At 41.8% G+C, this 25,498-nt stretch overlaps 1 protein-coding gene across 1 annotated transcript in view; it reads right to left on the minus strand.

The window, feature by feature from the left end:
- Positions 1-1,501: 1,501 nt before the first annotated feature.
- The window catches only part of FBH1 (F-box DNA helicase 1), a 40,451-nt gene continuing 16,454 nt past the window's right edge, over positions 1,502-25,498 (minus strand). The window contains exons 7-14 of the mRNA XM_040061431.2: positions 24,764-24,863; positions 23,580-23,701; positions 16,562-16,619; positions 12,556-12,753; positions 9,628-9,753; positions 6,317-6,423; positions 5,113-5,253; positions 1,502-4,324 (exon numbers count right to left, since the gene is read on the minus strand). Of these exons, the coding sequence (XP_039917365.1) occupies positions 4,205-4,324; positions 5,113-5,253; positions 6,317-6,423; positions 9,628-9,753; positions 12,556-12,753; positions 16,562-16,619; positions 23,580-23,701; positions 24,764-24,863 (972 nt within the window). The 3' untranslated portion in view covers positions 1,502-4,204. The remainder of the gene's footprint in view (positions 4,325-5,112; positions 5,254-6,316; positions 6,424-9,627; positions 9,754-12,555; positions 12,754-16,561; positions 16,620-23,579; positions 23,702-24,763; positions 24,864-25,498) is intronic.

Genomic DNA, 25,498 nt, shown 5'->3' on the forward strand with positions numbered 1-25,498 from the left:
GATGTTGGGATGGGGTTTGGGATGGAGAGGAGCTGCCCTGCCTCAGGCAATTCCCATGCTCTGTCCAGGAGCACGGATAGGGTTGGATTAGCTGGATACCTGTCCCATCCCTTTCCTGCCTTTGTCCCAGTTCCCAGAAAATGGATGGAGAGGGACCAATCCCAGCATTTCCCCACACCCTCATCCCTTTCCTGCCTTTGTCCCAAATCCCAGGAATTAGATGGAGAGGGACCAATCCCAGCATTTCTCCACATCCCCATTCCTTTACCAGCTTCGTCCCAGTTCTCAGAAAATGGATGGAGAGGGACCAATCCCAGCATTTCCCCACATCCTCATCCCTTTCCTCCCTTTGTCCCAAAATCCAGAAAATGGATGGAGAGCACCCATCCAAGCATCTCTCCACATCCCCATCCCTTTCCCAACTTTGTCCCAAATCCCAGGAATTGGATGGAGAGGGACCAATCCCAGCATTTCCCCACATCCTCATCCCTCTCCTGCCTTTGTCCCAAATTCCAGAAAATGGATGGAGAGAGTTAACCAAGCATTTCCCCACATCCCCATCCCTCTCCTGCCTTTGTCCCAAATCCCAGGAATCCCAGCATTCCTCCACATCCCCATCCCTCTCCTGCCTTTGTCCCAAATCCCAGGGATTGGATGGAGAGGGACCAATCCCAGCATTTCCCCACATCCCCATCCCTTTCCCAACTTTGTCCCAAATCCCAGAAAATGGATGGAGAGAGTTAACCAAGCATTTCCCCACATCCCCATCCCTTTCCTGCCTTTGTCCCAAATCCCAGGAATTAGCTGGAGAGCACCCAACCAAGCATTTCCTCACATCCCCATCCCTCTCGTGCCTTTGTCCCAAATCCCAGGAATTAGATGGAGAGGGACCAATCCCAGAATTCCCCCACATCCCCATCCCTCTCCTGCCTTTGTCCCAAATCCCAGGAATTGGATGGAGAGGGACCAATCCCAGCATTTCCCCACACCCTCACCCCTTTCCCAACTTTGTCCCAAATCCCAGGAATTAGATGGAGAGGGACCAATCCCAGCATTCCCCCACATCCCCATCCCTTTCCCAACTTTGTCCCAAATCCCAGAAAATGGATGGAGAGACTTAACCAAGCATTCCCCCACATCCCCATCCCTTTCCCAGCTTCGTCCCAAATCCCAGGAATTGGATGGAGAGGGACCAATCCCAGCATTTCCCCACATCCTCATCCCTTTCCTGCCTTTCTCCCAAATCCCAGGAATTGGATGGAGAGGGACCAATCCCAGCATTTCCCCACATCCCCATCCCTTTCCTGCCTTCGTCCCAAATCCCAGGAACTGGATGGAGAGGGACCAATCCCAGCATTTCCCCACATCCCCATCCCTTTCCTGCCTTTCTCCCAAATCCCAGGAACTGGATGGAGAGGGACCAATCCCAGCATTTCCCCACATCCCCATCCCTTTCCCAACTTTGTCCCAAATCCCAGAAAATGGATGGAGAGAGTTAACCAAGCATTTCCCCATATCCCCATCCCTTTCCTGCCTTTGTCCCAAATCCCAGGAACTGGATGGAGAGGGACCAATCCCAGCATTCCCCCACATCCCCATCCCTCTCCTGCTCTCTTCCAGCCACAGGGCAGAGCCGAAGGTGTTGGGACCGTGCCAGGCTCACACTCAGGGATCAGCTCAGGGATCCTCTGGAAGCACTTCCAGCGCCGATCCCGGCTCTGGATCCCCACCGCCTCACGGGGAATCCAAGCTGGAGCAGAAACCATCAAGGACTCAAATAACACAATTTAGGGAAGATTTTTCCCTCTGCGTGTTTTTCCTTTATCCATCGGCGTTTTTTTTTTTTTATCCACTCATCCCGGTTTTATCCACTCGTTTCCTTACACTCCGGAAATCCCCGTTTTTTTTCTGTGCAAATAAAGATATTTTCTATATAAAATCCCACTCAGAGCGGCGGATCCTTGAGCTGGATGGTGGGAAGGGCTGGATCGGGATGAATCCATCCAGCACCACGGAAATGAAGGGTCCATTCCCATCCTCCGGCGGGAAGCGGCCGGGATCCAAGAGCTGAAATTCCCTGGATTTTCCCGGCTGCTCTTGTCCTGTTCTGATGCAGGGCTGTGCGGCAGGGAGGGCACTGGGAACATCCCCATTCCCAAGGAACCGGGATGCTCAGGCAGCAGGAGAGGCTGGGAGGGAGCCCTGCGTGATCCAACGCCCGCTCCGGGCTTTGCGCTTCCATCCACGTCCAGGAGTTTGCCGGAATTCCTGCCCGGGCTGGGAACGCATTCCTGGAGTCGGCTTTTGGAAGGGAAAGGAGAGGGAGGGAAGCAGCTCCATGAATGGGAAAAAAAAAAACCCCAAAAAACCAAGGATGCAAAAGGGAGATTCCCAAAACCACTTTCAGTTTTGGTTTCCCATGGCACCGGCTCTGGAATTGAGCGTGATCCACCCGAGCGTTCCCGGGAAATAAAGGATATTTGAGGGCAGGGAAGAGACACAAAAGAAGTGTTAAGGCTTTTTTTTTGGGCTATAAATTTAATTTTAGGATTGGGAATCCCTCTGTAGTTTGTCCCTGAGTTTGGCTGAAACCAAAGCAGAGGAATTTTTTCGTTGCTGCCTCATTTTTTCCCTCCCGGATGGCTGCAGGGAGAAGGGAAAGAATCCAGGGAAACCCCTTGGCTGCCAGGATGGAAAATCAGTTCACTGGGAGAGATTGAGGATTTCCTCCCGTGGCTGGAGAGGAACAGTCCATTTCCAAGAAATAAATCTTCTCTGGATACCTTCCAGCATTGTGTTTCCTCTTTTTTTCCAGTGGCTCGGAGGGATTTCCAGGAATGGGAAATCCAGGATGGGATATTTGGGATGACAGGGGGAAGAGAGGGGACCCTGTTCTGTCTGATCCCATTCCTAAAGTGCAGATTCCTCTGGATATCCCGATCCCAGCTCCTGGAGGATGAGGCAGGGCTGGAGGAAAGGCATCACATCATCCCCAGGGAGCCTGGAAATTTCTCTGGAGCTGGGAACATCCTGCTCCATCCACCTGGAATTTAGAGCTGGGCTGAAATCTTGCTCCAACATTTCCCTGGAATTTGGAGCTGGGCTGAAATCCTGTTCCAACATTTCCCTGGAATTTAGAGCTGGGCTGAAATCCTGCTCCATCCATCTGGAATTTGGGGCTGGGCTGAAATCCTGCTCCAATATCCAATTAATTTTGGAGCTGGGCTGAAATCCTGCTCCAATCCACCTGGAATTTGGAGCTGGGCTGAAATCCTGCTCCAATATCCAATTAATTTTGGAGCTGGGCTGAAATCCTGCTCCAATCCACCTGGAATTTGGGGCTGGGCTGAAATCCTGCTCCAATATCCAATTAATTTTGGAGCTGGGTTGAAATCCTGCTCCAAAATCTACCCAGAATTTGGAGCTGGGCTGAAATCCTGCTCCAACATTTGCCTGGAATTTGGAGCTGGGCTGAAATCCTGCTCCATCCACCTGGAATTTGGGGCTGGGCTGAAATCCTGCTCCAGCCATCTGGAATTTGGAGCTGGGCTGAAATCCTGCTCCACTTGGAATTTGGGGCTGGGCTGAAATCTTGCTCCAACATTTCCCTGGAATTTGGAGCTGGGCTGAAATCCTGCTCCAGCCATCTGGAATTTAGAGCTGGGCTGAAATCCTGTTCCAACATTTCCCTGGAATTTAGAGCTGGGCTGAAATCCTGCTCCAGCCATCTGGAATTTGGAGCTGGGCTGAAATCCTGCTCCAATATCCAATTAATTTTGGAGCTGGGCTGAAATCCTGCTCCAACATTTGCCTGGAATTTGGAGCTGGGCTGAAATCCTGCTCCAACATCCAATTAATTTTGGAGCTGGGCTGAAATCCTGCTCCATCCACCTGGAATTTAGAGCTGGGTTGAAATCCTGTTCCAACATTTCCCTGGAATTTGGAGCTGGGTTGAAATCATGTTCCAACATTTCCCTGGAATTTGGAGCTGGGTTGAAATCCTGCTCCACCTGATTTTGGAGCTGGGCTGAAATCCTGTTCCATTTCCCTGGAGTTTGGAGCTGGGCCGAAATCCTGCTCCAACATCCCCCTGGAATTTGGAGCTGGGCCGAAATCCCGCTCCATCTGCCTGATTTTGGAGCTGGGATGTGCCGAGAGGATTTGTCCCACATCCAGGACGGCTCTGGGAAGCTGGAGGGCTCTGTTAGAGCTGGATTGGCTCTTTCTGGATCTTTGGGAAGGAGGTGAGCGCCGTCAGCGGGCCGAAGAACTGCCAGGTGCAAGCCTGGCAAAGGAATCCCCCGGGATCCCGGCTGCCGTCGCTCTGTGGGAGGAAAAGAGGAGATTTCAGGGAAGAGGAAGCTGCAGGAACACAACCTCGGCTTCCCAGCTTTTCCCAGCTCTGCCACATCCAGGGAAAGGAGCCACGATGTGCCCGAAGCAAGGAAATCCCACACGGAATCACGGAAAAGATCTTTAAGGACATCGAGTCCAACTGCTCCAAGGTCACCCGCGTCCCCAAGCGCCACGTGCACGTGGATTTGGAATCCCTCCAGGGACGGGAATTCCACCCCAGCCCTGCCCTGGCAGCCCATTCCCACGCCTGGAAACCCTTTCCATGAAGGAATTTTCCCCCAAATCCAGCCTGAACCTGCCCTGGCACAGCCTGAGGCCGTTCCCTGCTGTCCTGGACGCAGAGCTGCACAGATGGACCCCGTGTTCCCTGCGGAGCTCGGCGTTCCCAGCACCCTCCGGACAAGGATCCAGGTGGGATCAAGCCCAAACCTGGCCCCAAAAGTTGGGATTGTCACTGGGGCGCTGTGCCAATCCCACACGGATGGATATTCCACGGAGTCCAGGAGTCACACGTGGGATCTGACAGCAAAACCCCGAATTTGGATCCAGCTGAGGATGGGATGTTCAGGATGGAGAGGATTTGCTCCTGGAATTACCCTGGGAATTCACCCCTGGTTGTGGGCACAAGGAAGTGGATTGGGAGCTGAGATCCCTGCTCAGAACAGGGCTGGAATGGCTGGGGAAGGCTCCCGAATCCCAAACCCCAAATCCCAAATCCCAAATCCCACACCCCAAACCCCAGGGAAGTGACCGTACATGAGCCAACGGGAGTTTCTTCACCACCAGCCCGGAGCTGAATTCCAGGGATTTTGTACATCCCGACATACAACAAGTGATGGGAGCTCCGCCCTTGTCCTTCCCAGCCTCACTCAGCAGCTCCACCCGCAGGAAACGCTCCTAGGAAACACGGGAAAAAGGGAAGAGCTCCTCTCAGAGGGAGCTGAGGGAAGCTGAAGGTGGTTCCATAAAATTTTTAACCCCTAAGGAAGTGACTTGGAACATGATGGGATTTAGAGAAGGAACAAAATCCCAAATTCCTGGTGATGAAAAAACTCCAGCAGAAGCCAAGGGAGGGAAGAGATGGGAAAAGAAAGGGGAAAGGAAATGGGAAAGGAAAATGGGGAAGGGAAAATGGGAAAGGAAAATGGGAAAGGGAAATGGGAAAGGGAAAAAATGGGAAAATGGGAAGGGAAAATGGGAAAGGGAAAATGGGAAAAGGGAATGGGAAAATGGGAAAAGGGAATGGGAAAGGGAAATGGGAAAGGGAAAATGGGAAGGGAAAATGGGAAGGGAAAATGGGAAAGGGAAAATGGGAAAGGGAAAATGGGAAAGGGAAAGGGAAAGGGAAAGGGAAAGGGAAATGGGAAAGGGAAATGGGAAAGGGAAAGGGGAAGGGAAAATGGGAAAGGGAAAGGGAAAGGGAAAGGGAAAGGGAAAGGGAAAGGAAAGGAAAGGAAAGGAAAGGAAAGGAAAGGAAAGGAAAGGAAAGGAAAGGAAAGGAAAGGAAAGGAAAGGAAAGGAAAGGAAAGGAAAGGAAAGGAAAGGAAAGGAAAGGAAAGGAAAGGAAAGGAAAGGAAAGGAAAGGAAAGGAAAGGAAAGGAAAGGAAAGGAAAGGAAAGGAAAGGAAAGGAAAGGAAAGGAAAAGCTGGAAGGCCCTGCAGGCAGGGAAAAGGGCCCCTCCACCCTTCCATGGAGATAAAACCCCAGGATCTGTGGAAAACATCATCCAAACGCCAGAACTATGGAAAAACCCCACTGCAATCCTCTGTCTTCCCGCTGGAATCTCTGATGGAGCAGCAAAAAGCAGGAACAGAAGCGATTCCTGCCGTTCCGGTAAACACCGGCACAAGGAGCAGCCCAAGGCACGAATCCTGGGATCAGGATGGATTTTAGGATAACCCTCTGGTGCCTTAAATCACCCCAGAGCAGGATTCCCTCTGCTGGGGAAGGTTTCACTCACCCCAGCCAGAGTCAGGAGGTTTTCCAGGGATTTGGACATCAGCAGGCATTTCTTGGCTCTCGTCACGGCCACGTAGAGCAGGTTCCACTCGTCCTCAGGGGTCCTGCCTGGGAGGGAGGAGCGAATCCAGGGATTTAGGGGTGAACAGCTCCCGGGTTCCTCAGCCTGGATGAGGCTTGGAACACGCTGGGATACTGAGAGGTGTCCACGGATTGGATGGGCTTTAAGGTGCATCCCAAGGAGAAGCATTCCAGGATTCCAGGCTCGGAAGGACGGCTGTCACAGAGACACACAGAGCAGTCACACACAGATGAGATTTGGCAAGGCAGAGGTTCTTCTGATCCCAGCTCACAGCTGAAAGCCCAGAGAAGAGAGCCCCTTTGTTTATTTTTTTACTTTTTGTACATTTCTGGGTCTAGCAGAAGATTGGCTTTTTGGGGTTTCCACCCCTCAGCCTCAGTGGCCAGACCGATTGTCAGTTACAATTGTTTTCAGGTTAGAAATATGCAAACAAAGGACAGAGAATGAAAAACAAAGGATTTGTTTATATTACTTCTGTGGGAAAGGTAGAAAACTGCTCTTAATATTGTACAATAACTAAAAAGATCTGACTCCATCTATGAAAATCAAAAGGCTAATGAAGTAACTCAGAAAAACCAGGGTAACAGACGGCGGGGGGTTTTCCTCCGGGAAAGCAGGAATTTGCAGGGATTGATGTCACCCTGGTTTTTCTGAGTTTTTTAAAGCCTTTTAATTGGTCATAAAACGGAGTCAGACTTTTTAGCTACTGTACAATATTAGGAGCAGTTTCTGCCTTTCTCACAGAAATAATATAAACAAATCCTTTGTTTTTCATTCTTTGCCCTTTGTTTGCACATTTCTAACCTAAAAACAATTGTAACTGACAGTTGGTCTGGCCACTGAGGCTGAGGGGTGAAAACTCCAGAAGCCAATCCACAGCCAGACCCACAAATGTATAAAAAGTAAGAAATAAACAGGCAGAGGGGCTCTGGCCTTGGCTCAGCCTTGAGCTCGCTCAGAGGAACAACTCAGCCCTGCGAAATCTCTCGTCTCCGTGTGATTGCTTTGTGTATCCCGATCACAGATGAATTTGCAGGAATTAATTAATTTGCAGGAATTAATTTGCAGCCCCGGTGTTTGCTGCCTCATCCCACATTCCTCCCTCGGTGCAAAGGCAGCGCTCTGCTCCCAGATCCCCGTTTTCCTGAGCACTGAGAATCCCAGGATTTTCTGCGCTGACCCCCAAGCAAACGCTGCGTTGACCTGAGGCCGTGGAAAAGGCTCCAAAATGAAATCCCAGCGCTGGGATTGTGGCTGTGGAGTTCAACAGGAGTGTGTGACAGCACAGGGTGCAAAACTCCGAGCTGGAGGGTTTGGAACACGGCAATGGAGAGAAAGCAAGGTGGAGGATTTAGGGCAGAGGCTGAGTTCTTATTTTCCACCTCCTTCTCCTCCAGGGCTCTGGCTGGGATTTTGGAATTGGGCAGAAAAATCCACGATAACCAAAAGTGCTTTTGCTCCGATCCCTGTAATTCGGAGGGGAATTCTGTGTGGTGGAATCGGGGTTTGGAGCGAGCTGGATCCAGCTTCTGGAATCATGGAATGGTTTGGATTGGAAGGAACCTTAAAACCATCCAGTTCCTCCCACCCTGGGCACGGAATTCCATAGAAGGAGCCCCTGTCCCAGCTCCCTCAGCTTCTCCAGCCCCTTCCCAGCTCCGTTCCCCAGCCCCAAGCTGATCCCAGCATTCCAGGGAAAGCTCCGGTGGAGGAGGAAATCTGGGAAGGTGCCAAGGGGCTGGAATTCCTGCCCTGCCCTGCCTGATGAGGGGCTGGAGAGACCTCGATCCCACGAGTTTATTCCCAAGGAATTTTGTCTCTTTTTTTCCCCATTCCTGGCAAGGAGATTTCCTGGATCTGCACTGATTTATCCCAAGACAAATCCTTGATGACCACGAGCGCTTTTGCTCCGATCCCTGTGATTCAGAGGGGAATTCTGTTTGAATTGGGGTTTGGAGCAAGGTGGATTTGGTGGAATCGGGGTTTGGAGTGAGCTGGATCCAGCTTCTGGAATCATGGAATGGTTTGGATTGGAAGGAACATTAAAACCATCCAGTTCCACTCACCCTGGGTATGGAATTCCATAGAAGGAGCCCCTGCCCCAGCTCCCTCAGCTTCTCCAGCCCTTTCCCAGCTCCTCCTGATCCCCCTTTTCTCCAGGCTCAGCCCCTTCCCAGCTCCCCCCTGATCCCCCTTTTCTCCAGGCTCAACCCTTTTCCCACCTCCCTCAGCTTCTCCAGCCCCTTCCCAGCTCCGTTCCCCAGCCCCAAGCTGATCCCAGCATTCCAGGGAAAGCTCCGGTGGAGGAGGAAATCTGGGAAGGTGCCAAGGGGCTGGAATTCCTGCCCTGCCCTGCCTGATGAGGGGCTGGAGAGACCTCGATCCCATGAGTTTATTCCCAAGGAATTTTGCCTCTTTTTTTCCCCATTCCTGCCAAGGAGATTTCCTGGATCTGCACTGATTTATCCCCAACAAATCCCGAGACAAATCCTTGATGACCACAAGCGCTTTTGCTCCGATCCCTGTGATTCAGAGGGGAATTCTGTGTGGTGGAATCGGGGTTTGGAGCGAGCTGGATCCAGCTTCTGGAATCATGGAATGGTTTGGATTGGAAGGAACATCAAAACCATCCAGTTCCTCCCACCCTGGGTACGGAATTCCACGGAAGGAGCCCCTTTCCCACCTCCCTCAGCTTCTCCAGCCCCTTCCCAGCTCCGTTCCCCAGCCCCAAGCTGATCCCAGCATTCCAGGGAAAGCTCCGGTGGAGGATGAAATCTGGGAAGGTGCCAAGGGGCTGGAATTCCTGCCCTGCCCTGCCTGATGAGGGGCTGGAGAGACCTCGATCCCATGAGTTTATTCCCAAGGAATTTTGTCTCTTTTTTTTCCCCCATTCCTGCCAAGGAGATCTCCTGGATCTGCACTGATTTATCCCAAGACAAATCCTTGATGACCACAAGCGCTTTTGCTCCAATCCCTGTAATTCAGAGGGGAATTCTGTGTGGTGGAATCGGGGTTTGGAGCGTGCTGGATCCAGCTTCTGGAATCATGGAATGGTTTGGATTGGAAGGAACATTAAAACCATCCAGTTCCTCCCACCCTGGGCATGGAATTCCACAGAAGGAGCCCCTGTCCCAGCTCCCTCAGCTTCTCCGGCCCCTTCCCAGCTCCGTTCCCGCCCTCCACCTTTTCCTCTCCCGTTTTTCGGGCTGCGCACGGAGCTGCTCCCTCACCCAGGTCCACGTTCATCCTCCTCAGGAAAGCTCCACTGACAGAAGGGATCTGCATGAAGTCGTCCGCCACCCAAACCGTGTCGAATTCCAGGCCCTTGGCTTGGTGCACGGTCCCGATGAGGAAATCTGGGAAAAAAAACCCCGGAATCCAGGGTAAAGGAGCAGCCTTTGGTGCCAAAAATGGCATTTTTTTGTTTCCTGTCGCTCTGCAGCTGTTGCCTTTTCACCCAGATTTAAATCGGGAGCAAAATCCTGTGGGGAATCCGGGTGGGAGAAGGGAATTTTGCCCCAGGGGAGATTCCAGGTTGGGATCCCGAGCTCCAGCCACGTTCCCGAAGAGGAACGTTGGGCATTTCAGGAATTTTCTCTCTCCAAATCCCAACGGGAATCCCAAATGGGCAGAGGTCCCACGATTTCACCGTCCCAGGCTGCTCCGAGCCTCAGTGGCCAACTTTGCCTTGGACATTCCAGGGATCCAACTTCTCTGGGAATTGCAGCCCAGGCAGGAATTCCTTCCCAAGATCCCACCAAAATCTCCCCTTTTCCAATCCCAGTCCATTCCCTGTGTCCTGTCCCTTGTCCCCAGCCCCTCTGCAGCTCTCCTGGAGCTCCTTCAGGCCCTGGAATGTTCTGGAAGCTCTCCCTGGATCCTTCCCTTCTCCAGGAGAACATTCCCAGCTCTCCCAGCCCGGCTCCAGAGCCTGAGGTTGGATCCATCTCCTCTCCAAGAAATTGATGGATCCAGGGGCTTCCCTTGGAATCTCAGGACACCATCAAGGGTCTCCCTTCCCTTCCCCTCTCTTTCCTCTCCCCATTTTCCAGAAAAATCCCTCGGGATGGATTCTGAGTGTCCCAAATCCCAGAATCCTGAAGCGGTTTGGGTGGGAAGGGAGCTCAGAGCTCGTTCCAGGGATAATTCCACGATCCCAGGCTGCTCCAATCCTTCCTTGGACATTCCAGAGATCCAGGGGATGATCCACAGCTGCTCTGGCAATCCCAGCCCAGGCAGGAATTCCTTCCCAAGATCCCAAAATCTCCCCTTTTCCATTCCCTGTGTCCTGTCCCTTGTCCCCAGCCCCTCTGCAGCTCTCCTGGAACGTTCCCGAAGCTCTCCTGGAACGTTCTGGAAGCTCTCCTGGAACGTTCCGGAAGCTCTCCTGGAACATTCCAGAAGCTCTCCTGGAACATTCTGGAAGCTCTCCTGGAACGTTCTGGAAGCTCTCCTGGAACATTCCAGAAGCTCTCCTGGAACATTCCGGAAGCTATCCTGGAACGCTCCGGAAGCTCTCCTGGAACGTTCCGGAAACTCTCCTGGAACTATCCGGAAGCTCTCCTGGAACATTCTGGAAGCTCTCCTGGAACATTCCGGAAGCTCTCCTGGAACATTCTGGAAGCTCTCCTGGAACGTTCTGGAAGCTCTCCTGGAACATTCCGGAAGCTCCCCTGGAACATTCCGGAAGCTCTCCCGGAACGCTCTGGAAGCTCTCCTGGAACATTCCGGAAGCTCTCCTGGAACATTCCGGAAGCTATCCTGGAACGCTCCGGAAGCTCTCCTGGAACATTCCGGAAGCTCTCCTGGAACGTTCTGGAAGCTCTCCTGGAACTATCCAGAAGCTCTCCTGGAACGTTCTGGAAGCTCTCCTGGAACGTTCCGGAAGATCTCCTGGAACGTTCTGGAAGCTCTCCTGGAACGTTCCGGAAGCTCTCCTGGAACATTCTGGAAGCTCTCCTGGAACGTTCCGGAAGCTCTCCTGGAACGTTCTGGAAGCTCTCCTGGAACGTTCCGGAAGCTCTCCTAGAACATTCCGGAAGCTCTCCTGGAACGTTCCGGAAGCTCTCCTGGAACTATCCGGAAGCTCCCCTGGAACGCTCCGGAAGCTCTCCTGGAACGTTCCGGAAGCTCCCCTGGAACGCTCCGGAAGCTCTCCTGGAATGCTCCGGAAGCTCTCCTAGAACGTTCCGGAAGCTCCCCTGGAACGTTCCGGAAGCTCCCCTGGAACGCTCCGGAAGCTCTCCTAGAACATTCCAGAAGCTCTCCTGGAACGTTTCGGAAGCTCTCCTGGAACGTTCCTGGAACATTCCGGAAGCTCTCCTGGAACGTTCCAGAAGCTCTCCTGGAACATTCCGTAAACTCTCCTGGAACGTTCCGGAAGCTCTCCTGGAACGCTCTGGAAGCTCTCCTGGAACGTTCCGGAAGCTCTCCTGGAACGTTCCGGAAGCTCTCCTGGAACATTCCGGAAGCTCTCCTGGAACGCTCCGGAAGCTCTCCTGGATCGTTCCAGAAGCTCTCGTGGAACGTTCCGGAAGCTCTCCTGGAACGTTCCTGGAATGTTCCGGAAGCTCTCCTGGAACGTTTTGGAAGCTCTCCTGGAACGTTCCTGGAACGTTCCGGAAGCTCTCCTGGAACGTTCCGGAAGCTCCCCTGGAACGCTCCAGAAGCTCCCCTGGAACGTTCCGGAAGCTCTCCTAGAACATTCCGGAAGCTCCCCTGGAATGCTCTGGAAGCTCTCCCGGAACGTTCCCGAAGCTCTCCTGGAACGTTCCGGAAGCTCCCCTGGAACGCTCCGGAAGCTCTCCCGGAATGTTCCAGAAGCTCTCCTGGAACGTTCCTGGAACGTTCCGGAAGCTCTCCTGGAACGTTCCGGAAGCTCTTCCTGGAAAGTTCCGGAAGCTCTCCTGGAACGTTCCTGGAACGTTCCGGAAGCTCTCCTGGAACGTTCCGGAAGCTCTCCTGGAACGTTCCAGAAGCTCTTTCCTGGAATGTTCCTGGAACGTTCCGGAAGCTCTCCCCAGCTCCACGAGAACAATCCCCAAACCCTCCCATCCCACCTCTCCTCTCTCCCTCGAAAACCCCCCAAAAAAGCCGATTTTAGGACCAAAAAAACCCCCCACGATCCCGCTCTTTTTTTTGTTTGTTTCGTCATTCACCCGCCAGGGATTCCCGGGAGACGTGGAACTCCCGGATCCTGGCCACCAGCTCGGGGATCCTGTCGCCGTACTTCTCCACGATGGAAATCTTCACCTCCAGCTCGCGGTCGTCGGCGCGCTCGGCGTATTCCTTCAGCGCCCCAAAGCCGCCGCGCCGGGCCCAGCTCGCGACGAAGGGATCGGCGATGCCGAGCGCCGCTGCCGGGGGGGGAGATTTTAATGAAGGGGGGTAATTAAGGTTCTCGAAGTGATTTTCCTGAAATTTCGCCAAAAAATTTGGTAAAATTTGACGAAATTTTGGCAAAAAATTTGACAGAAATTGGACAAAACGTGACCAAAATTTGACAAAATTTTGACAAAAAATTCGAGAAATTTTGACAAAAAATTGAAATAAATTTGACAGAAATTTGCCTAAAATTTGATAAGATTTGACAAAATTTTGACAAAAAAATTGACAAAAATGTGACAAAAATGTGACAAATTTTGACAAAAACTGAAATAAATTTGACAAAAATTTGATAAAATTTGAAAAAAATTTGACAAAAAAATTTGACAAAATGTGACAAAGATTTGACAAAAATTTGCCAAAAATCTGATAAAATTTGATAAAATTTGACAAAGATTTACCAAAACTTGACAAAAATGTGACAAAATTTGAAAGATTTGACAAAAAATTGACAAAAATTTGACAAAATTTTGACAAAAATTTTGACAAAAATTTTGACAAAAAAAATGACAAAAATGTGACAAAAATGTGACAAAAATGTGACAAATTTTGACAAAAAATTGAAATAAATTTCACAAAAATTTGTCTAAAATTTGATAAAATTTGACAAAATTTGGAAAAAAATTTGACAAAATTTTGACAAAAATGTGACAAAGATTTGACAAAAATTTGCCAAAAATTTGATAAAATTTGACAAAGATTTGCCAAAACTTGACAAAAATTTTACAAAATTTGAAAGATTTGACAAAAAATTGACAAAATTTGACAAAATTTTGACAAAAATTGACAAAAAATTGACAAAATTTGACAAAATTTTGACAAAAATTGACAAAAATTTGACAAATTTTGACAAAAACTTGAAATAAATTTGATAAAAATTTGACTAAAATTTGATAAAACTTGACAAAATTTTGACAAAAATGTGACAAAAATGTGACAAAAATGTGACAAAAATGTGACAAATTTTGAAAAAAACTGAAATAAATTTGACAAAATTTGCCTAAAATTTGATAAAATTTGACAAAAATTTGACAAAATTTGAAAAAAATTTGACAAAAAAATTTGACAAAATGTGACAAAGATTTGCCAAAGATTTGCCAAAGATTTGCCAAAGATTTGCCAAAGATTTGCCAAAAATTTGATAAAATTTGACAGATTTGCCAAAACTTGACAAAAATTTTACAAAATTTGAAAGATTTGACAAAAAATTGACAAAATTTGACAAAATTTTGACAGAAATTGACTAAAATGTGACAAATTTTGACAAAAAATTGAAATAAATTTGACAAAAATTTGCCTAAAATTTGATAAGATTTGACAAAATTTTGACAAAAATTTGACAAAAAATGGACAAAATTTGAAAAAAATTTGACAAAAAAATTTGACAAAATGTGACAAAGATTTGACAAAAATTTGCCAAAAATCTGACAAAAATTTGATAAAATTTGACAAAGATTTGCCAAAACTTGACAAAAATTTTACAAAATTTGAAAGATTTGACAAAAAATTGACAAAATTTGACAAAAATTTGACAAAAATTTGAAATAAATTTGACAAAAATTTGCCTAAAATTTGATAAAATTTGACAAAATTTTGGCAAAAAACTTGACAGAAATTGGACAAAATTTGACCAAAATTTGACAAATTTTGACAAAAAAATTTGACAAAATTGTGACAAAAATTTGACAAATTTTGACAAAAACTGAAATAAATTTGACAAAAATTTGCCTAAAATTTGATAAAATTTGACAAAAATTTGACAAAATTTGAAAAAAATTTGACAAAAAAATTTGACAAAATATGACAACGATTTGCCAAAAATTTGCCAAAAATTTGCCAAAAATTTGATAAAATTTGACAAAGATTTGCCAAAACTTGACAAAAATTTTACAAAATTTGAAAGATTTGACAAAAAATTGACAAAATTTGACAAAATTTTGACAAAAATTGACAAAAATTTGACAAATTTTGACAAAAATTTGACAAAAATGTGACAAATTTTGAGAAAAAATTGAAATAAATTTGACAAAAATTTGCCTAAAATTTGATAAAATTTGACAAAATTTGACAAAATTTTGATTAAAAAATTGACAAAAATGTGACAAAAATTTGACAAATTTTGACAAAAACTGAAATAAATTTGACAAAAATTTGCCTAAAATTTGATAAAATTTGACAAAATTTTGACAAAATTTTGACAAAAATGTGACAAAGATTTGACAAAGATTTGCCAAAACTTGACAAAAATTTTACAAAATTTGAAAGATTTGACAAAAATTTGACAAAATTTTGACAAAAATTGACAAAAATTTGATAAAATTTGACAAAAATTTGACAAAAATTTGACAAAAATGTGACAAATTTTGACAAAAAATTAAAATGAATTTGACAAAAATTTGCCTAAAATTTGATAAAATTTGACGAATTTTTGGTAAAAAACTTGACAGAAATTGGACAAAATGTGACCAAAATTTGACAAAATTCTGACAAAAATGTGATAAAAATTTGATAAAATCTGACAAAAATTTGATAAAAATTTGACAAATTTTGACAAAAAATTGACAAAAATTTGATAAAATTTGACAAAAATTTGACAAAAATGTGACAAATTTTGACAAAAAATTGAAATAAATTTGACAAAAATTTGCCTAAAATTTGATAAAATTTGACAAAAATTTGACAAAATTTTGACAAAAATTTGACAAAAATTTGACAAAAAAATTTGACAAAATGTGACAAAGATTTGACAAAAATTTGCCAAAAATTTGCCAAAAAGTTGATAAAATTTGACAAAGATTTGCCAAAACTTGACAAAAATGTGACAAAATTTGAAAGATTTGACAAAAAATTGACAAAATTTGACAAAATTTTGACAAAATTTGACAAAAATGTGACAAATTTTGACAAAAAATTGAAATAAATTTGACAAAAATTTGCCTAAAATTTGATAACCCCCAACCATTAAAAAATCAGGTTTTAATGAAAAAATGAATTAGAAAATGTAAAATTAATTATCAAAATCTGGAAATGAATTAAGAAATGTAAAATTAATTATCAAAAATTGAAAATTAATTAGGAAATGTAAAATTAATTATCAAAACCCAGAAATGAATTAGGAAATGTAAAATTAATTATCAAAAATTGAAAATTAATTAGGAAATATAAAATTAATTATCAAAAATTGAAAATGAATTAGGAAATGTAAAATTAATTATCAAAAACCGGAAATGAATTAGGAAATGTAAAATTAATTATTAAAACATGGAAATTAATTAGGAAATGTAAAATTAATTATCAAAAATTGAAAATTAATTAGGAAATGTAAAATTAATTATCAAAAACTGAAAATGAATTAGGAAATATAAAATTAATTATCAAAACATGGAAATTAATTAGGAAATGTAAAATTAATTATCAAAAATTGAAAATTAATTAGGAAATGTAAAATTAATTATGAAAACCTGGAAATGAATTAGGAAATGTAAAATTAATTATCAAAACCCGGAAATGAATTAGGAAATGTAAAATTAATTATTAAAAATTGAAAATTAATTAGGAAATGTAAAATTAATTATCAAAATCTGCAAATGAATTAGGAAATGTAAAATTAATTATTAAAACCTGGAAATTAATTAGGAAATGTAAAATTAATTATTAAAACCCGGAAATGAATTAGGAAATGTAAAATTAATTATCAAAAACTAAAAATGAATTAGGAAATGTAAAATTAATTATTAAAAACTGAAAATTAATTAGGAAAAAGAGGATTAAAGGACTCACAGTTTTGCCTGAGCTTCCAAATGTCGTGGATTTTGTTCAGGCCAAAACGCTCCAAGCCCTAAGGTAAAGAAATAAATATTTTAGTTGTAAAATGAAATGAAATAAAAATTATTAAAATAATATAAAATGAAAATAAAATAATGTGAAATTAAAGTAAAATGAAATGAAATGAAAATGGAATAAAAATAAAATAAAATGAAAGAAATGAAACAAAATAAAATAAAAATTAAATAATAACAAAATAAAATAAAATAAAAATTAAAATAAGATAATAATAAAAAATAAAATAAAATAAAATAAAAAATATAAAAAATAAAATAAAATATAAATAAAATAAAAATAATAATAATAAAATAATAAAATAAAAATAATAAAGCATAAAAATAAAGATAAAATAAACCAAAAATAATAATAAAATAAAATAAAATAAAAAAAAAAAAAAATAAACCCAAATAAACCCAAATAAAACAAAATAAAACAACGAAACAAAAATACCCAACCCCCCCAAATAAATCCAAATAAAATAAAACCAACTAAAACCTATAAAATAAAATAAAATAAAATAAAATAAAATAAAATAAAACAAAAATCAAATCAAATCAAAACAAATAAATGCAAATCAAAACGAATAAAACCAAACAAAAATCAAATCAAATAAAACCAAATAAAGCAAAATAAAATAAAACAAAGCCAATAAAATAAAGTAAAATCAAAAAAAAACCCAAGTAAAATAAACCCAAATAAAACCAAATAAAAAAATAACCAAATAAAAACAAATAAAAATAAAATAAACCCAAATAAAATAAGATAAAATAAGACCAAATAAAATCAAATAAAACCAAATTAAACCAAACCAAATCAAATCAAATCAAAATCAAATCAAATCAAATCAACCAAATAAATTAAAATCAAATAAAACCAAATAAAATACACCCAAATAAACCCAAATAAAATCAAATAAAAAATGAACAAACCCAAAACAAATAAAACAAAACCCAAATAAAATCAAATAAAACCAAATAAAGAACAAATATAAACAAATCAAATCAAATCAAACAGAAACAAATCAAATTAAAGCAAATAAAAGCAAAATAAAATGGGAAATATTGTCCTAAAAATGGGAGAAATTATCCCAAAAATGGGATGAGGCCTGCAAGGGTTGGAGATTAACAGCTCTGAATAACATCCCACAAAAAATTTCTGCTTTTTTCCTGAAAATTCCCTTTTTTTTCCTGGAATATTTATTTAAATCCTTGGAATTCTTTATTCCTGCTGTCCATCCCTTTTTCCCCTGCCCCATCCTTGATTAAAACAGGACAAAGAGGCCTAAAAATGGGATGAGGCCTGCAAGGGTTGGGGAGTTACAGCTCTGAAAAACATCCCACAAAAAAATCCTGCTTTTTCCTAAAAATTCTCTTTTTTTTCCTGGAATATTCATTTAAAAATTTGGAATTCTTTATTCCAGCTGTGCATCCCTCTTTTCCCTGCCCCATCCCTCATAAAAATGAGACAAATTATCCCCAAAATGGGATGAGGCCTGGTCAGGTTGAAGAGTAACAGATCTAAATAACATCCCACAAAAAATTCCTGATTTTTCCTGAAAATTCCCATTTTTTTCCTGGAATATTCATTGAAATCCTTGGAATTCTTTATTCCAGCTGTGCATCCCTCTTTTCCCTGCCCCATCCCTGACAAAAACGGGACAAAGAGGCCTAAAAATGGGATGAGGCCTGCAAGGGTTGGAGATTAACAGCTCTGAATAACATCCCACAAAAAAATCCTGATTTTTCCTGAAAATTCCCATTTTTTCCCTGGAATATTCATTGAAATCCTTGGAATTCTTTATTCCTGCTGTGCATCCCTCTTTTCCCTGCCCCATCCCTCATGAAAATGGGACAAATTATCCCAAATTATGGGACAAATTATCCCCAAAATGGGATGAGGCCTGCAAGAGTTGGGGAGCTCTGAATAACATCCCACAAAAAAATTCTGCTTTTTCCTGAAAATTCCCATTTTTTCCCTGGAATATTTATTGAAATCCGTGGAATTCTTTATTCCAGCTGTGCATCCCTCTTTTCCCTGCCCCATCCCTCATAAAAATGAGACAAATTATCCCAAATTGTGGGACAAATTATCCCAAAAATGGGATGAGGCCTGTAAGGGTTGGAGAGCAACAGCTCCAAATAACATTCTTGGCCACAAAAAAATTCTGCTTTTTTCTGAAAAATCCCATTTTTTTCCTGGAATATTCATTGAAATCCTTGGAATTCTTTATTCCAGCTGTCCATCCCTCTTTTCCCTGCCCCATCCCTGACAAAAACGGGACAAAGAGGCCTAAAAATGGGATGAGGCCTACAAGGGTTGGAGATTAACAGCTCTGAATAACATCCCACAAAAAAATCCTGATTTTTCCTGAAAATTCCCATTTTTTTCCTGGAATATTTATTGAAAATCATGGAATTAATTTACTCCAACCGTCCATCCCTCTTTACCCTGCCCCATCCCTCATAAAAATGAGACAAATTATCCCAAATTATGGGACAAATTATCCCCAAAATGGGATGAGGCCTGTAAGGGTTGGAGATTAACAGCTCTGAATAACATCCCACAAAAAAATTCTGCTTTTTTCCTGAAAATTCCCTTTTTTTTCCTGGAATATTTATTTAAATCCTTGGAATTCTTTATTCCAGCTGTGCATCCCTCTTTTCCCAGCCCCATCCCTGATAAAAACAGGACAAAGAGGCCTAAAAATGGGATGAGGCCTGCAAAGATTGGGGAGTTACAGCTCTGAATAACATCCCACAAAAAAATCCTGATTTTTCCTACAAATTCCATTTTTTTCCCTGGAATATTTATTGAAATCCTTGGAATTCTTTATTCCTGCTGTCCATCCCTTTTTCCCTACTCCATCCCTCATGAAAATGGGACAAATTATCCCAAAAATGGGATGAGGTCTGTAAGAGTTGGGGAACTCCAAATAATATCCCACAAAAAAATTTCTGATTTTTCCTGAAAATTCCCATTTTTTTTCCTAGAAAATTTCTTTAAAATCTTGGAATTCTTTATTCCAGCTGTCCATCCCTTTTCCCCTGCCCCATCCCTGACAAAAACGGGACAAAGAGGCCTAAAAATGGGATGAGGCCTGCAAGGGTTGGAGATTAACAGCTCTGAATAACATCCCACAAAAAAATTCCTGCTTTTTCCTGAAAATTCCCATTTTTTTCCTGGAATATTTCTTTAAAACTTTGGAATTCTTTATTCCAGCTGTGCATCCCTCTTTTCCCTGCCCCATCCCTGATAAAAATGAGACAAATTATCCCAAATTATGGGACAAATTATCCCAAAAATGGGATGAGGCCTGTAAGGGTTGGAGATTAACAGCTCTGAATAACATCCCACAAAAAATTTCTGCTTTTTTCCTGAAAATTCCCTTTTTTTTCCTGGAATATTTATTTAAATCCTTGGAATTCTTTATTCCTGCTGTGCATCCCTTTTTCCCCTGCCCCATCCTTGATTAAAACAGGACAAAGAGGCCTAAAAATGGGATGAGGCCTGCAAGGGTTGGGGAGTTACAGCTCTGAAAAACATCCCACAAAAAAATCCTGCTTTTTCCTGAAAATTCCCATTTTTTTCCTGGAATATTTCTTTAAAACTTTGGAATTTTTTATTCCAACTGTGCATCCCTCTTTTCCCTGCCCCATCCCTCATGAAGATGGGACAAATTATCCCAAAAATGGGATGAGGCCTGTAAGGGTTGGAGAGCAACAGCTCCAAATAACATTCTTGGCCACAAAAAAATTCTGCTTTTTTCTGAAAAATCCCATTTTTTTCCTGGAATATTCATTGAAATCCTTGGAATTCTTTATTCCAACTGTGCATCCCTCTTTTCCCTGCCCCATCCCTGATAAAAATGGGACAAATTATCCCAAATTATGGGACAAATTATCCCCAAAATGGGATGAGGCCTGGTCAGGTTGAAGAGGAACAGCTCTAAATAACATCCCACAAAAAATCCTGATTTTTCCTGAAAATTCCCATTTTTTCCTGGAATATTTCTTTAAAACTTTGGAATTCTTTATTCCAGCTGTGCATCCCTCTTTTCCCTGCCCCATCCCTCATAAAAATGAGACATACTATTCCAAAAATGGGATGAGGCCTGCAAGGGTTGGAGATTAACAGCTCTGAATAACATCCCACAAAAAAATTCTGCTTTTTTCCTGAAAATTCCCTTTTTTTTCCTGGAATATTTATTTAAATCCTTGGAATTCTTTATTCCTGCTGTGCATCCCTTTTCCCTCTGCCCCATCCCTGACAAAAACGGGACAAAGAGGCCTAAAAATGGGATGAGGCCTGCAAGGGTTGGGGAGTTACAGCTCTGAATAACATTCTTGGCCACAAAAAAATCCTGCTTTTTCCTGAAAATTCTCTTTTTTTTTCCTGGAATATTCATTTAAAAATTTGGAATTCTTTATTCCTGCTGTGCATCCCTCTTTTCTCTACCCCATCCCTGATAAAAACAGGACAAAGAGGCCTAAAAATGGGATGAGGCCTGCAAAGGTTGGGGAGTTACAGCTCTGAATAACATCCCACAAAAAAATCCTGATTTTTTCCTCAAAATTCCCATTTTTTTTTTTCTGGAATATTCATTTAAAACCTTGGAATTCTTTCTTCCAGCTGTCCATCCCTCTTTTCCCAGCCCCATCCCTGATGAAAAATGAGACATATTATCCCAAAAATAGGATGAAGCCTGCAAGGGTTGGGGAGTTACAGCTCTAAATAACATCCACAAAAAAATCCTGATTTTTCATGAAAATTCCCGTTTTTTCCTGGAATATTTCTTTAAAACTTTGAAATTCTTTATTCCAACTGTGCATCCCTCTTTTCCCTGCCCTATCCCTCATGAAAATGGGACAAATTATCCCAAATTATGGGACAAATTATCCCCAAAATGGGATGAGGCCTGCAAGAGTTGGGGAGCTCCGAATAACATCCCACAAAAAAATTCTGCTTTTTTTCCTGAAAATTCCCATTTTTTCCTGGAATATTTATTTAAATCCTTGGAATTCTTTATTCCAGCTGTGCATCCCTCTTTTCCCTGCCCCATCCCTCATAAAAATGAGACATATTATCCCCAAAATGGGATGAGGCCTGCAAGGGTTGGGGAGTTACAGCTCTGAATAACATCCCACAAAAAAATCCTGATTTTTCCTGAAAATTCCCTTTTTTTCCCTGGAATATTTATTGAAATCCTTGGAATTCTTTATTCCTGCTGTCCATCCCTTTTTCCCTGCCCCATCCCTCATGAAAATGGGGCAAATTATCCCAAAAATGGGATGAGGTCTGTAAGAGTTGGGGAGCTCCGAATAACATCCCACAAAAAAATTCTGTTTTTTTTCTGAAAATTCCCATTTTTCCCCTGGAATATTCATTGAAATCCTTGGAATTCTTTATTCCAACTGTGCATCCCTCTTTTCCCTGCCCCATCCCTCATAAAAATGAGACAAATTATCCCAAATTATGGGACAAATCATACAAAAAATGGGATGAGGCCTGTAAGGGTTGGGGAGTTACAGCTCTGAATAACATCCCACAAAAAAATCCGGATTTTTCCTGAAAATTCCCATTTTTTTCCTGGAATATTCATTGAAATCCTTGGAATTCTTTATTCCAACTGTCCATCCCTCTTTTCCCTGCCCCATCCCTGATGAAAAATGAGACATACTATTCCAAAAATGGGATGAGGCCTGCAAGGGTTGGAGATTAACAGCTCAGAATAACATCCCACAAAAAAATCCTGCTTTTTCCTGAAAATTCCTGTTTTTTCCCTGGAATATTTATTGAAATCCTTGGAATTCTTTATTCCAGCTGTCCATCCCTTTTTCCCTACTCCATCCCTCATGAAAATGGGGCAAATTATCCCAAAAATGGGATGAGGTCTGTAAGAGTTGGGGAACTCCAAATAATATCCCACAAAAAAATTTCTGATTTTTCCTGAAAATTCCCATTTTTTTTCCTAGAAAATTTCTTTAAAATCTTGGAATTCTTTATTCCAGCTGTCCATCCCTTTTCCCTTGCCCCATCCCTGACAAAAATGGGACAAAGAGGCCTAAAAATGGGATGAGGCCTGCAAGGGTTGGAGATTAACAGCTCTGAATAACATCCCACAAAAAAATCCTGATTTTTCCTCAAAATTCCCTTTTTTTTTTTTTCTGGAATATTCATTGAAATCCTTGGAATTCTTTATTCCTGCTGTCCATCCCTCTTTTCCCTGCCCCATCCTTGATGAAAAATGAGACATATTATCCCAAAAATGGGATGAGGCCTGCAAGGGTTGGGGAGCTACAGCTCTGAATAACAACCCACAAAAAAATCCTGATTTTTCCTGAAAATTCCCATTTTTTTCCTGGAATATTTCTTTAAATCCTTGGAATTCTTTATTCCAGCTGTGCATCCCTCTTTTCCCTGCCCCATCCCTCATGAAAATGGGGCAAATTATCCCAAAAATGGGATGAGGTCTGTAAGAGTTGGGGAACTCCAAATAACATCCCACAAAAAAATTTCTGATTTTTCCTGAAAATTCCCATTTTTTTTTCCTAGAAAATTTCTTTAAAATCTTGGAATTCTTTATTCCAGCTGTCCATCCCTTTTCCCTTGCCCCATCCCTGACAAAAATGGGACAAAGAGGCCTAAAAATGGGATGAGGCCTACAAGGGTTGGAGATTAACAGCTCTGAATAACATCCCACAAAAAAAATCCTGATTTTTCCTGAAAATTCCTGGTTTTTCCTGGAATATTTATTGAAAATCATGGAATTAATTTACTCCAACCGTCCATCCCTCTTTTCCCTGCCCCATCCCTGATAAAAACAGGACAAAGAGGCCTAAAAACGGATTGAGGCCTGCACAGCTCGGAGAACCGCGGCATCCCTGGGGCACAAAAAATTCCGTTTTTTTCCTGGAATATCCATGGGAATCTCTGGAATTTTTTCTGGGAAGCCCCGGCGGGCGCTGCCCCTCACCCCAATGACGTGGATTTTGGCCGGGGGTTGTCTCCCAGAGAATTTCACGGCGTCCTCAAAGACGTTCCAGTTGCTGCGGGACAGCAGCGCCACGGGCCCGGCCCGGCCTGCCCTGACGTCACCTGCAGGAGGAAGCATTTAATTCAATTTAATTTAATTTTGTTTTATTTTAATTTATTTTATTTTATTCTATTCTATTCTATTCTATTTTATTTTATTATTTTGTTTTATATAATTTTATTTTATGTAATTTTATTCTATTTTACTTTTATTTTATTTCATTATTTTATTTTGGTTTATTTTATTTAATTTCATTTCATTTTATTTCATTTTATTTCATTTTATTTCATTTTATTTCATTTCCTTTTAATTAATTTAATTTTATTTTCTTTGTTTTACTTCACTTTATTTATTTACTATGCTTAAAAAATCTATTATTAGTGACTACTAACAGTATAATATTATTGTATTATTATTATATTAATATAACAATGTAATATAATGTAATGTAATATAATGTAATATAATGTAATATAATGAAATGCAATATAATATAATATGTAATATAATATAACATGATATAATATAATGTAATGAACTATAATGTGATATAATGTAAGATAATATTATATAATGCAATGTAATATACTATACTATACTAAAATGTAATATCATATAATGTAATATAATATTATATAATGTAATATAATATAATGTAATGTAAGATAATATAATGTAATGTAATGCAACATAGTGTAATGTAATATAATATAATGTAATGTAATATAATGTAATCTAATATAATTTAATATAGTGTAATGTAATATAATATAATGTAATATAATGTAATCTAATATAATTTAATATAGTATAATGTAATATAATATAATGTAATTTAATAATATAATGTAATATAATACAATGCAATATAATATAATGTATATTATATTATATTATATTACATTATATTATATTATATTATATTATATTATATTATATTATATTACATCACATGACATTACATTATAATAATCCCACATAATAATTTCATTTTTTATCGGGACTATTTCCTAATAAATTAACAGCAAACCCCAAAACTAAACGGATCCACTGAACAGAACGACTCGATTCCCGCCGATTTAATCCCGATTTTTTGGGGGAATCTCTCCGGAATTAGAGCTCACCGCTCTGGTTTCCCCCCAGCAGGTTTTTACAGCGGATCTCTTTGCAAACGTCCAGGATCGTGGAGCCCACGTAAGCGATCTCGGGGCCGAAGCGGAAACTCTGCGCGGAAAAATCCCGGGATCAGCAGGGAAAAAAACCGATGGAATCTAGAAAAGGATTGCTCTGGTACGGATTTATGGGATTGCCAGCGAGCTTCTGGAGATTTTTTTTGGTTTTTTTTCCTCGTGGAAAAAGCCATCAGAAGACCTCCAAAATATTCCAGGAAATCCTGGTTATTCTTAAAACGTTCTGGAGGGCTTTTCTCTTGGAAAAAGCAGCAGAATCCATCCAAAACGTTCCTGGAAATCCCGGTCATGCTTCAAATCCAAATTATCTGACTCCCACCAACTTCCTGGGTAATTTTTTCTCTTGGAAAAGGCACCAAAATCCCCAAAATGTCCCTGGAAATCCTCCTGCCATGGGCAGGGATTCACCTCCCGCTGTTCCAGGTTGCTCCAATGTCCAACATTTTCCTTGGACATTCCAGGGATTCTCTGGGAATTGCAGCCAGGGCAGGAATTCCTTCCCAAGATCCCACCCCAATCCATTCCCTGTGTCCTCTCCTTGTCCCCAGTCCCTTTGCAGCTCTCCTGGAATGTTCTGGAAGTTCTCCTGGAATGTTCTGGAAGCTCTCCCTGGATCCTTCCCTTCTCCAGGAGAACATTCCCAGCTCTCCCAGCCCAGCTCCAGAGCCT

Source organism: Hirundo rustica, chromosome 4, assembly GCF_015227805.2.
Source record: "Hirundo rustica isolate bHirRus1 chromosome 4, bHirRus1.pri.v3, whole genome shotgun sequence".
NCBI classification, from domain to species: domain Eukaryota; kingdom Metazoa; phylum Chordata; class Aves; order Passeriformes; family Hirundinidae; genus Hirundo; species Hirundo rustica.